This window comes from Platichthys flesus, chromosome 16, assembly GCF_949316205.1.
Source record: "Platichthys flesus chromosome 16, fPlaFle2.1, whole genome shotgun sequence".
Classification (NCBI taxonomy): Eukaryota; Metazoa; Chordata; class Actinopteri; order Pleuronectiformes; family Pleuronectidae; genus Platichthys; species Platichthys flesus.
Window position 1 is genome coordinate 19,293,847 of NC_084960.1, and position 13,287 is coordinate 19,307,133.

The 13,287-nt window shown below is 42.4% G+C and overlaps 1 protein-coding gene across 2 annotated transcripts; it reads right to left on the reverse strand.

Moving 5' to 3' along the window:
* Positions 1 to 992: 992 nt before the first annotated feature.
* Positions 993 to 12,707, reverse strand: engase (endo-beta-N-acetylglucosaminidase). 2 transcript variants are annotated; one of them, XM_062408633.1, is made up of 14 exons: positions 12,545 to 12,707; positions 10,563 to 10,642; positions 10,261 to 10,462; positions 9,416 to 9,564; positions 9,144 to 9,298; positions 7,212 to 7,360; positions 6,942 to 7,113; positions 6,755 to 6,861; positions 6,498 to 6,609; positions 5,163 to 5,350; positions 4,908 to 5,044; positions 4,056 to 4,155; positions 3,808 to 3,919; positions 993 to 3,160 (listed from the first exon to the last, which is right to left on the reverse strand). In XM_062408633.1, the coding sequence occupies exons 1-14, from the start codon at positions 12,649 to 12,651 to the stop codon at positions 2,759 to 2,761; spliced, it is 2,172 nt and encodes a 723-aa protein (XP_062264617.1). In that variant the 5' UTR covers positions 12,652 to 12,707; the 3' UTR covers positions 993 to 2,758. The 2 variants fall into 2 exon arrangements, with proteins under 2 accessions (XP_062264617.1, XP_062264618.1); XM_062408634.1 differs by having other exon boundaries at positions 10,558 to 10,642; positions 12,545 to 12,564.
* Between the last annotated feature and the right edge of the window lie 580 nt (positions 12,708 to 13,287).

Below are 13,287 nucleotides of genomic sequence, written 5' to 3' on the forward strand. Positions count from 1 at the left end.
AGCTACAGGAAAACCCCAGCACTGCAGGCCCTCACACGCCCACAGAGGCCCACATGTTGATTGCATTTACTCTTGCTCCGCACATGCTCCACAGATGTTTTTTCAAAAGCACTTAGTAATCATGAGATCTTGGAAAGGGCAATACGAATAAACAAACAATGCGGAAAGATACTTAACTGACATCCAATATTGTTAATATTGAATATACATTATAATAATGCATTTAGAATAAGAAAAATCCATTTAATTATGCAAAACAAACAATGTTAGTATTGCCTACAATCAACATCAGGTCTGATTACACAATGAACCGACATGTTTCTTTGGTGTGTTCTCTTACAAGTAAAATAAAAACATAGACAAAGTTTTGCATGATCTGTATATATATATCTAGATATGTGTACGTATATATAGATATACTGCTCCAAAAAATTAAGGGAACACTTAAATCATGTTGGGTTGATGCCCTTCTACGGCCCTGTCCAGCTCTCCTCATCATGGCCAGTCTTCTGGTATCTCCTCCCTGCGCTTGAGATTGTACTGCGAGACACAGCAAACCTTCTTGTGACCCCACATATGGATGTGCCATCCTGGATCCTGGAGGAGCTGGACTGCCTGTGCAACCTGATCGGGTGCAGGTATGGCCTCATAATACCAGTAGTGACAAGGACACCAGCAGGACACAAAACTAGAGAAGAATCAGTGAGGAAGGATAAGGAGAGAGAGTGCCCATCACATTTAGACCGTTCCCTTTTGGGGGGTTGTCTCCATCACATTACTTACTAATTGGACAGATTGATATCCCTGAAGTTTACCTGATTTGATGTTATCCTGTAACATTCCAGTGTTCCCTTGATTTTTTTGAGCATTGTATGTGTGTTTATATATATATACACAGTTGCAATCAGAAATATTCAACCCCCTCACCTCAATAGACATTATAGTGATGTGGATGACAGATAATGACAATAAATGACAAAAAAAACCTCATCAAACAACAAAAGATATTTATTGATGCGTATTTTAGTTATTTTGACAACAGAAGTTGACTTAACTTTGAAGTTCAAATGAAAAATGTAACTCTTTCAACACATGTGCATGTGCAGTATTATTCAACCCCCCAGCTTCAGTACTTTGTGGCGCATCCTTTAGCTTTTATAACTTCTAAAAAATGTTTTCGGTAAGTGCGGACAAGCTTCTTACACCTCTCGATTGGAATCTTTGCCCATTTTTCAAGTGCAAAAGCCTCTAGATCAGTGATGTTTGATGGCTTTCATGCTGCAACTGCCTTCTTTAAATCCCACCAAAGATTTTCAATCAAATTTGAATCTGGTGACTGTGAATGCAACTCCAGGACGTTCCAGGATCTTTTTCTCAACCAAGCTTTGGTGGACTTGGAGATTTTGCTTTGGATCATTGTCTTGCTGGAAAGTCCAACGATCACCAAGGTTAAATTTGTCAACAGAAGGAATCACATTCCTCTTTAAAATGGCCTGGTATTTCTGTGAATCCATGATGCCATGTACACAATAAAGATTGCTAGTTCCTGCCGCAGAAAAACAGCCCAACATCATCTTTGACCAACCTCCATGCTGGACTGTGGGGATGGTATTCTTCTGGTCATAAGCCTGGCCTTTCACACGCCAGACATACCGCTGGTCCATACGTTCAAACAGTTCCAGTTTGGTTTCATCAGTCCATAGAACTTTCACCCAAAACTCTGTAGGCTTATCCAAATTCCTCCTGGCATATTCTAGTCGACTTTTGATGTTGCTTGTGGTCAAGAGCTGAGTGTGTCTTGGAGCCGGCCATTAAGTCCTTTATTATTTAGTGCATGTCTTATAGTTGCCACTGCAGCACTTGTACCAGCCTTCATCAGGTCATCCTGTAGGTGTATTGTAGTCACACAGGGGTTTATCTGAGTTGTTCTGACTAAGTTGCTGAGGGTCCTTGATGAAATGCTGGGCTTTCTTCCATGGCCAGGCATGTTTGAAGCTGCTCCATCAGTTGTAAACTTCCTTATAATGTTCCCAATTGTGTCTCTTGGAATATAATTTTTGGGGGAATTCTTCTTCTACCCAAGGCCTTTCAGGTGTGATGAAATAATCTCCTCTCTCAGCTTTTGTGTAAGCTCCTTTGTCTTTCCCATGATTGCAACTCACCTTGAATACCTTCATGGGTGGGGTTTATATATGCATTACAGCTGAAGCAAATGAAGGATCAGTATAGAGTTCCCAAAGGCTTAATAATATTTCAACTCAACTTTAGGACAAAAACTGTCAGAAGGCTTAAAAACAACAATTTTATATAGGGGTTGAATAATTGTGACATGGCCATCTTAACAAAATATACTGCTACACACAAATACTACATCATGTGTTTTCCGTGTTGATTTTCTGTATCACTCAACTCATAAAGAAGGCATCCGAAGCACAATTTTGATCAAAGAACAAGATTCTGTCTACTTTAATTGATAAATCCTTAAAATCTTTGGGGGGTTGAATATTTCTGATTGCAACTGTATATATATATAGATAGATGGATAGATATACTGGGCAATAATTAATTTTTGGTGGATGACGATTACCACTAAAATTAAAGGCTGCCTGTATAACTTATTGTTAAACCAAGCCTGAAAACCTTTCAGCTACTAAAGAGCTCCAACTTCTTAATAATGAGGTTTGCATCAGTTTATTTTTATAGAAACATTTGCATTAGGGTTAATAAACACCAGCCTGGTAAACGTTCATGTGTGACGTCATTGTGTGACGTCTGCTGAGTAGCTGATGCTTCTTCTTCCCCACTGACTCTCTGGGACCAGAAAGCCCTTGCTGCTTACTGGCTCCACCACCAGTTCCAGTAAGCCAGGGGGCTTCGGCACTTCCAGCTCTGTTAACCTAAACAGATTAGAATACGCACGTCCCAACAGGACCAGCTCTCCTGGCAGAATTCGGGGATCAGGTCCCCGTAACCGGCGCCAGTGCACCCTGAAGTGCCGCAAGGTCTTGCTCGAGTAGTCCCAGCGCAGAGTGGCGTTGAGGTGCAGGCAAGGAGAGGTGGACTCTGGCAAAATACCAACACCACAAAGCCACACCACATCATAAATGCACATACCCAGAACCAGCTCAGAGGGAACCTGCAGACGGGCTACATCCAGGACCTTGAGAGAGACAACAAGATGCAGACAGACGCGAACAATTAGAATGGGAAGAACTATCAGGTACCTGTGTCAACCTAGATCAGCTGAAATCAAAGAACTAAAGGGAGAATTATGTTAAAGTCCACACCCTGCAACTGAAGTTTTACATGAGGAAATGAACTGAAGTGAACCTCCTGTAATAAATCAGGGAGAAAAACTAGTTTTGGCTCAAGCAAAGGCACAGTTGGAATCAATTGGGTTTGAACAGTGGAGCTTATGGCAGTAACTACAGCTGACCACCGTATGAATGAAAGCCTTTGTAAAGTGTGACCACTGAAATGTGCTGATGAGTCAGTTGGAGAGCAGGTGACCGAATTTCAAGTTTGAATGGAAATCGTAGAAAACAAGTGATCGCTACTTCCCATTTGTCACTAGAATTGTTGGCTGATGTGCAAGCACTGAATAGGATTTACTGTATACATATACACACACACACATATACAGATATATCTAGAGACAAAGAAATGTGTTCCCTTTTTATATTATTTTTGTTGTTGTTGTTATCAATATTATTATTAACTGTAACCACACCCCATTAATGATTTTTCCAGGTTGTCAACTTTTATCTAATAAAGTGAATTGAACACAGTGGACTCCCATCGTCTCACCATGATCTCTCCCACCCTGCAGCTGAAAGGCGTGTCCTGAGGGTCTCCCCTCCGCTGGATGCTGACACCAACTTCTCTAAGAGTACAGCCGCGAAGCTCCAGCTGCATACACCTGCACGTGGTAACATGAAGGGGAGAGGCTGATCAGTTTACAGTGAAATCCTTCATTTTCAATGCTGCATCCAGAAACAACATGTTGGTTGGAAATCTGATCTGATCAACATAACTGCTTTCAGTTAGTGTCCTACCTGATTGTCCAACCGTCTGGGTTCAAGTTTCCACACAGCTGAGAGAACAGGCTCACCAGCTGGTGGCCCTCATCCAATACCTCAGGCTGCACTGTGGTGACTGCAAACATTGAACATGTGCAGTAAATACTTGGATATAATTGAGTGAACATTGAACACATGGATGTGAATGTGCTTTGGTTCGGGATCAGTGTAGCAGCCAGTGGAACCATCAAGTAACAAACTTGGATGCTAATATATGAGTCTAATGAACCTGAAGCTAAAACACGGTTGGAAATAAATGCAATTTTCATATTCTTGACCTATCTTTATATTGTAATGCGTATTTGTATTGTCTGCTCCAAGTGTAGCTTTCATCCTTTGCAATTCACCTTTTGTACCACACGGTTTGAAGGGATGGCTACCACATTATTTAACACTCGCTTTCATTGCGTTAAACCGAAGTTTAAGTGCAGATGTTATGGAATGAACATCAGCCACAGCTCATGCTCTACGGCTGGGGCTGGTGGTCTTTGAACCAGCGAAAGATACTATAAGTGCTGAGTAGACTATAAATATGAAGCATGTTAATTTTGCATGTCTTCAGCATTCGTCTTTGATAATAAAAAGAATGAGGAGAAACAAAAGCTTCAGAGGTTTGATGCATCAAAGATTAACACATGTTCTTATTTTAGGATAAGGCAACCTTCAGACTGAGTAGGAGTGAGGGTGATGAGTAAAATGAGTGATTCATGGATTGATAATGTAATAATGATTATTAGAAAGTGATAATGGCTAGCATTGGCTTCAGCCCTCACAGATGGGTTTGTAAAGAATCTGCAACTAGTGCAGACCACAGTGTCAGGAACTCACGTTTGACATTGTGGTCGTCCATGCAAAGACTGTCATCTGTTGTCTTCAGCTCCAGAGAGACACTGATCCCAGCAGATGGTTTATGGATGAAGCTCACCAGGATCTTGGATGGCAGGGGTACATTGAGGGAGAAGATGCTGAGAGACACAGAATAGAGGGAGGGAAACAACAGGTACAATGCACATGAGCTTGTGTGTCTGGGGAGGTGGTGCTGCAATACCACAACATAAAATGGTGAGCAGAAGACACACACACTTGGCAGAAAGTGTAGATGTATGAGAGGTAGGGATGAGGCCCTCGAGCAGCAGTGAGCAGCCTCCGTTCCAGGCGTCCTGTGGACAGCCACGGCTCCTCAGCCAGCCCTGGCCCTCCAGCTCCGTATGGTAGTACAAGGGCTGGATCTCCTGGGCAGCCAGGTTGAACCAGCTCCTCTCAGTCTCATGCTGCAAACACATCATAACTTTGAAAGCAAACTATAGGAAAGTTAAACTGGAAACAATTAAAGGAGATTTAAAGGTCACAGCATTAAAGCACAAACACAAAAGTGTTAATGCAAGATAAAACAAAACATTATAAAATAATTAAGATAGCCAGTAAGATCATTATAACCCCAATGCCTACTAAATAAGTAGTTTGCTAGATGGATCCCCTCCAAGAGATTGTTCCAAAGAGTGGGAGCCTTGACAGAAAAGCCCCATGAAGCATAAAGCAACACAGCATTAATCAAGCGTGCAAATAAATCTTCATATATACACAATGCATTACACCAAACAAATAATGTGAACACTGGAGCAAAACTACTGCAGTCATATTGTCACTCTGAGAATAAAAACTGAACAGCTCGACCGACAGTGGATTTGAACAACCAGGTGTGTCAAAGACGCACAGTGGGACAAAATCATGTCATTTTAAACGATGTAATCACTTCTCAAATAAACTAAAAGCAGTGATACAACAACAGTGATTTAAAGCAAACATCCAGCAGCTGAAGCTAAACTAGTTATGGACAGAAGAATGGTTTTACAAAAGGATAAATTACGACTCCTAGATTTGTTTAATGGCTGTGAAACTATCAATGTGATAAAGGTCTGATCTTTTCATGTACTTGGTGCGTCTGTGTTCTGGTGCCCAGCACTGCACAGTTTGAGTTATTGGTATTTCTATTGAAGTAGGGTTTTAGAAAACGTTAAAATCCAGTCCAGTTAAATTTTTTGTGAAAAAGTGGCATTTTATATATAAGGAGGTATACCTGCGTTTACAAATACTGCATATACCCACTGATTTTGGTGTCAAAATGGTTGAACTATGTTGTTTAACTACCATGGTCTCCAGCTTGAAACAAGAAATGTTCAGTCCAATCCTTGCACTAACAATATCTAATAGTGAATGTAACAACAGAAAAATTATAAATCACTACATTATGATGTTAATTAAGCATCGTAACTGACTTCAAAGCTTTCTTTTTCTCCTTGTAGTTCTTCTTGAATTGAAAGTGTGCTGAAATATCTTTGAGAAACCTCAAGCGCACTGGTATGAGCAACCACTAATGTTAACATTGTGTGTTTCCCTCTTCCACTGTTCCACCAGTACCTTTCCTCTCCAGTAGAGAGCCTTCCCGAAGCCCTGGCAGAAGGAGGAGATGAAGGGGAGAGGCGAGGCTGGTCGGTGGATGTACAGGTAGTCTGACAAAAGAGCCCAGAACCTGCAGGAAGGATAAGAACATCCTATTCTTGATTTATTCATCTCCTCCCACTGACTAAACGTGCTGCTATTTTAAAAACGCTTTCTAAATTAATTGGCGTTTAATGAGTGTAATAAAGTCAGTGTCAATACTGCGCAGATCTCACATGTCCTGGTTCTTGCGGAATTCAGTCTTATCCTCGTGGGTCTCATACACCCAGCCTGGAGCGAAGATGGCTGTAGAGAAGTTGTGCTTCCTGATGATCTCCAGAGCCTGAAGACAAACCGCACGGTCAATTGTCTGCAAGTGATTCATGCATATTAATATAAAGACACCTTATCCAGAGTGCGTACCTTATTGGTTTCAAGCATTCCTCCTACCACTTCGCCTCGGCCGAACACGTCTACCCCGATATAGACGTCAGCCTCACGACCTTTGATCACACTGTCTTCTTTCATCCCCTCCAGGTTCTGCTCTGTCCAGTTGTAGTTAGTGAAGAAACCATCACAGGCATCGAAAAACATCCTATCATGAGGAGTTTGGAGCAAAGTTTTGGATCAGTAAGTTACCAATGGAGTAAAAATTTGAACCAAGTTTTCAAACACCAAAAGACACCATTCTACCTGTTGGACTGGTTGAGTTCATTCTGCCACAGCAGCTGTCCGCTCTCGAGCACGCTGTCGTACCACAGCACCAGGCTGCCAGAGACTCGCTCGTGCATCTGGTCCGTCAGATAGCGCAGGAACAAAGGTGTGTTCTTCACCGCAACTTCCTGCAGGTAGAAGACAGTGCACACAATTTGTTTGTACTTCAGGGTGTGACACACTCTACACGAATGGTAGCTTGAGTAAATTGTTGTTGATTTTTTAAAGGGAAACATAACACAGGACTACAGGCATGAGATTAGCTCTGCGATCGACATGCTAACATATTCACAGTGCAAGCAGACTTATGTTTACTAACTCACCAAAGTATTGATACAATCGAGTCAGTGGGATTCATCATCTAGGAGGGAGCTACAGTGGCAAGTAAAGGGGAGTGAACTGTATTTCTGTATAAATTTGTCTCAATAACACTAATTTGAGGTGTGTTACAGCACAAATAGATATATTTAAATCTGTCCAGAGGCTGTCTGCAATGCTGTCTAGAATTAAGTAAACACAGAACATTTAATGGGGTAAGAGTCAACCCTACTAACAGACAAAATTTTAAATAATCCCTGGAGCTGAGTTAATCTGGAAGCAAAAACGTGGAGCACGGTGCCTTTGGCAGGAAACCCCAAATGAAACTCCTACTCTCCCCAAAAAACCTGCAAAACTCATGCAGCACTACACTTGGCGTGAGCACTGCATAACATATCCCAAAGGTGAAGAAGGTGTGGAGGAAGCGTCAGAATTTGGGGCTTTGCAACCCAATGGAGGGATAGAATTCAAGATATGTACAGGATGGAACACTTGACTGCTCTATCACAACTGAAAACAGCGGTATTCATAAACAGCTGATCCCCTATTGCTCTACACGTCCATTTGATATGATAAGCAGAATATATAGATATGTTTATTTTCTTTTCTCTTTGTTTTTCCTTTTAGGCAATGGACATTTGCAGGCCATCCTCTTTCTCTTTCGGAATACTGTCTAAATGTAATGTCATGTGTGATGTACTGTGTTTGTGGACAATGTTAATGTGTAACTCAATTCTGATAGGCCTGGATCCTGTTGGTTTGGGCCCAAGACATCCATGGACAGTTAACCCCACTAGCCTAAGACTTGTACCTGTGGCACCTAATTTCATGTTTAAAATGATTGGATGTGATGTACTGCATGACTGCATTTGAAAAAAGGAAATAAAAAGAAGTTCAAAAAATGAAAGAAGAAAGAATTTAGGGCTTTGCATTCTCTGGGCCTGGACAGCTCAACATCATTGAGGGGGGGGGGGGGGGGGTAAAGTCTTAAGGTAGTCAGTGTAACCTAAAGGACAATAAAAGGGAAATTGGTGACGCAGCAGAAGAATGATCCCAAACATTGAAGTAAATATACAACAAAAGATTTCAATCTAAGAAAATTCACCTTTTGGAGTGGCCCCAGGCAGAGCTCAGACCATAGACTGTAAATTAAGATGGACGAAACGACTGCTTCATCAAAGTGTTTCGACTGCCAAGTGATCTCAATACTGGCTGCAGTGTAGATCATAAATCCTGCCTCCTCTATGTTAATGGTGGGGACATGGCAAAATTAAAAAAAGAGAGAGAGAGTACACAGCAAATAATTTTTTCTGAGAGATGGTTTCTGTCAGTGCAGTTAGTTCTCATCAGACTGATATATGTTTTCCAATAAGTTTGGTTATAATTAGTTATTTGATGTTAAGATTGACAGCTGAGAATGACTCTGGTTGCAAATGCACAAAATGATGGTGTTTGTGTCCTGGATATATTTGCCTAATTTCTGGATAGTGGGAGAAAGTGGAGACGCGCCATCCATCATGACAAATACACTCTATCGCCAGCACCGAAAAAGAAATGTGGTGTTGTGATGAGCACCAGAAGTCAATTACTCACACCAAGGGTATTCTCTATGTTAATGAGCCAGCCATCGAAGCCATAGTAGTGGCTGATCTGGACTAGTTTATCAGCTACTGCCCGATATGACTCCTCATCTTTCAGGAAGGCGTCGCATGCCTTGCGTCCATCATTCCACTCTGTGATGAAAGTCCCTGGAAGGAAGCCAATCACAGCGAAGATGTGAAGCCCTGTCAAACTCTCACTACACCTTGATACTCGTGATATAAAATGTAAAATATTATTTCAGGACGACTACATTTTTCACTCACCTATAACGACGACTCCATGCTTATGTGCAGCACTGGTCCACACAGCAGGAGGAATAGTCACCATGTTGTGCGTGAAGTAGTTGAAAATATCAATGTGTTGCCAGTGGTAGAAGGCATAGGGATCTTCAACACTTGTCCCCTGGACAAACCTCAACGACAGAAGACAGGATGACATGGCATTATGGGACATGAATGGGGCTGCAGGAACAAAATAAAATCGAGGAAAGCCTAATTAGAAATAAATGATCATGTATGAAACATCGACCCAAGGGCTAAAACGAGCAGCATAATCCATCCGGTAAACAAGTGTAGTATTTATAGTCTTAATTAGTGGCTTTATTTAGGCATATGGCTCATGTTATGATGACACAGTCAGAGTGCACCTAAGGGACACATGCACACGGCTTCACTGAGTCATAACTCATAACTTCCACATGCACCCTCCAAAGGCTGTGGCCCCTGAAGTAGGACACAGACATACAGTTTGTCCCATGAGTTGAAATCGAATGGACTAAGACAAAGACCTACCAAATACTTAGGGTGGTCTTTGGGGAGCACAGTGGTCTCATTATCTTTAATATCAATAGCTGACTTTCGGGGAGCAAATCCCCGCAGCAAGGTTTCAGGATCGAATAGCTGTTATACACAAGCGTTGCATCCAGGCTCCACATACTTTGGGCCGTGTAGTGCATACTCCCTAATTTAGGTATAGTGCCATGTAAAGCCCCTAAATCCTGAAATATCCTTTCAGCTCACTGTGAACTTAGTTGAGTTTGTAAACATGAGAAATGAGCTGAAACAAAATGTTTCCTTGTGGGGTTTGTCATTTCCTTATAATTTCACACCTGTCATCTAGGTAGCCGCCCATCATGTCATGAGACACCAGCGTCCGACGTGGACTACTGGCCAGGGGGGGCTCCCGAGCTGCCAGAGGGACGGCCGCCACATTGAAGGGGTTTGCCTCGCTTCGTTTCCATGTCAGAAGCTCCTCTAGAGTCTGAAGACCAGAGCTGATTGGCTCGGTGGTGTCAGCATCATAATGTTTGGCTGGAAAAGAATAGGAAATATCACGTTAAAGGAAGTTTGGACAGCAAGACATCAACTGCAGCTCAGATGTAATGAAGACGTGGTGGTGTAGTCACCTGACCTGCTAGCTGCGAGGGTGTATACTTGACAACTTCATGGATACTGCTTGAATCCATGGGTTGATCCAAACAAGACTCCAACCTGGTGAAGTAAAAGGTGACATAGATACCATATGAGGGTCATTCATTTTTTGTACTGCACAGAGGATCTTGAGCAGTGATGATGCTTCTAATGCAAGACAGACACAAAAAAAAAAACCAGACTGATGGTATTGTGTTGCTGTAAACATGATAACCTGATCTAAGCAGCAGAGTTAATACGTTACTTCCTGCCTATGTCTGCTCCACCTTTCACATGAATAGTGTGGAGGATTTGATGCTGTTGTGAACTTGTCTGTGCAGAAACCTCCCGCTGCTGCATTGTGAATGTGTGAAGGCCAGACTCTGGGTAAACTGCGTAACCAAATCTCTGGATTTTACCCGGAGGTCATTTGGATCAATACTTATGATTTTTAAGAGCACAATGGAGAAGGGGGCGTCTCACTGGTTGACCCGAGGCCTGCAAGACCACTACAACCGCCCCTGGAAGGAAGCAACTCTTTGTCACACAGGACTGATGTGAGTAGTACAGGGCTAATTGAGTTTGCACTTCAGTGTGAAGGTCCTTACAGTGAGACCTTACAGTGAGACCTTACAGTGGGGTCCTTACAGTGAGACCTTACAGTCAGACCATACAGTGAGACCTTACAGTGAGACCTTACAGTGAGACCTTACAGTGGGGTCCTTACAGTGAGACCTTATAGTCAGACCTTACAGTCAGACCTTACAGTGGGGTCCTTAGAGTGAGACCTTACAGCAGGGTCCTTACAGTGAGACCTTATAGTGAGACCTTACAGTGAGACCTTACAGCAGGTTCCTTACAGTGAGACCTTACAGTGAGACCTTACAGTAGGGTCCTTACAGTGAGACCTTACAGTCAGACCTTACAGTGGGGTCCTTAGAGTGAGACCTTACAGCAGGGTCCTTACAGTGAGACCTTATAGTGAGACCTTACAGTGAGACCTTACAGTCAGACCTTTCAGTGGGGTCCTTGCAGTGAGACCTTACAGTGAGAACCTCCAGTGAGACCTTACAGTGAGACCTTACAGTCAGACCTTACAGTCAGACCTTACAATGGGGTCCTTAAAGTGAGACCTTACAGTGAGACCTTACATTAGGGTCCTTGCAGTGAGACCTTACAGTGAGAACCTCCAGTGAGACCTTACAGTGAGACCTTACAGTAGGGTCCTTACAGTGAGACCTTACAGTGAGACCTTACAGTAGGGTCCTTACATTGGGGTCCTTACAGTGAGACCTTACAGTGGGGTCCTTACAGTGGGGTCCTTACAGTGAGACCTTATAGTGAGACCTTACAGTGAGACCTTACAGTCAGACCTTTCAGTGGGCTCCTTACAATGAGACCTTACAGTCAGACCTTACAATGGGGTCCTTAAAGTGAGACCTTACAGTGAGACCTTACAGTGAGACCTTACATTAGGGTCCTTACAGTGAGAACCTCCAGTGAGACCTTACAGTCAGGCCTTACAGTAGGGTCCTTACAGTGGGGTCCTTACAGTGAGACCTTACAGCAGGGTCCTTACAGTGAGACCTTACAGTCAGACCTTACAATGGGGTCCTTACAGTGAGACCTTACAATGGGGTCCTTACAGTGAGGTCCTTACAGTGAGACCTTACAGTGAGACCTTACAGTGAGACCTTGGTGAACTAGTTTGCAGCCCCAGAACTGTAAAACTGATGCAGCCATCATCAATGTCTGTGTGTACAGATGTGTTTGTTGGTGTCAGCAAGTCTGCTAGAAAAAGGAACTGTGTGGCTGAAAAAGCTCGTTAAAGGACATTCGTTGATTGTCGGCAACTTTCCTTTGCTGCTGTAGATAATTAAGCATCTCATGACGAACCTGCAACATTAAAGCTACAGAAGACTCGTTCGCTCTGGCTCAGTTTCAATTTTATGAGGCTGTGAAGGAAGTGAGGAGCTACAGTACCGGCTGGGTTCTGGTCTATCCTTCTTCCCGCTGACACCATCGCTCTCTTCTCCGTCCTCTCGTCTCCTTCTTCCAGACACTTTGTTTCCTACCGCAGTCACAGACATTTTACCACATTCAGCTGAATCCCGACGGAAATGTCAAACAGTTGAAAACAAGGAAATAGAAAAGTGTCACACCGGCAATTGCAAAGCCTTTTCCGGACTTAATCCTTCACAATAAAAGCAATATTTCCAAAAAATCAATTTAGGAAAAAACTTAAAAATATAACAAAATTTGCTTTAATAGAATTTTAAAATAATCATGTTTTAATTTATTATTTAAAAAATTACAGATAAAATCTTTAATGAAAATAACCATTAACCATTGTATTTCCCATTTTAAACGAAAGAGCTTGAGATGAAGCCAAGGTAATACCCCATATTGTAATGAAATTAATTTAGTTACTGCGTTTATTTCTATCTGTTTGCACTCAGCTGCCCGTGAGAGAATGGACCGAGGCCAGCTGGACAAAGGAAACACTCTTTTGTTATTGTGCAGAACCAGACACTTTTATTTTGAAGAGATTGGTCCCTAGCAAAAAACTATGGAACTTAAACAACGGGCACTGAGCACAGGAAGATCGATGGCAAAATACAATGTGAGCTTCATTTGCTATGTTCAACCAGGACAGGTTACCACTGTATCACAGCGTCATCATACAGACACAAACATTCACACCTACAATTAATTTACAGTCTCCA

Excerpts from the sequence above, each read along its gene's own strand:
- engase (XM_062408633.1), bottom strand. The coding sequence starts at position 12,651 with ATGTCTGTGACTGCGGTAGGAAACAAAGTGTCTGGAAGAAGGAGACGA. Across the intron at positions 10,463-10,562 it reads TACACCCTCGCAGCTAGCAG|CCAAACATTATGATGCTGAC; the intron begins GTCAGGTGACTA and ends ATTCTTTTCCAG. Across the intron at positions 5,045-5,162 it reads ACATCTACACTTTCTGCCAA|CATCTTCTCCCTCAATGTAC; the intron begins GTGTGTGTGTCT and ends TGTGTCTCTCAG.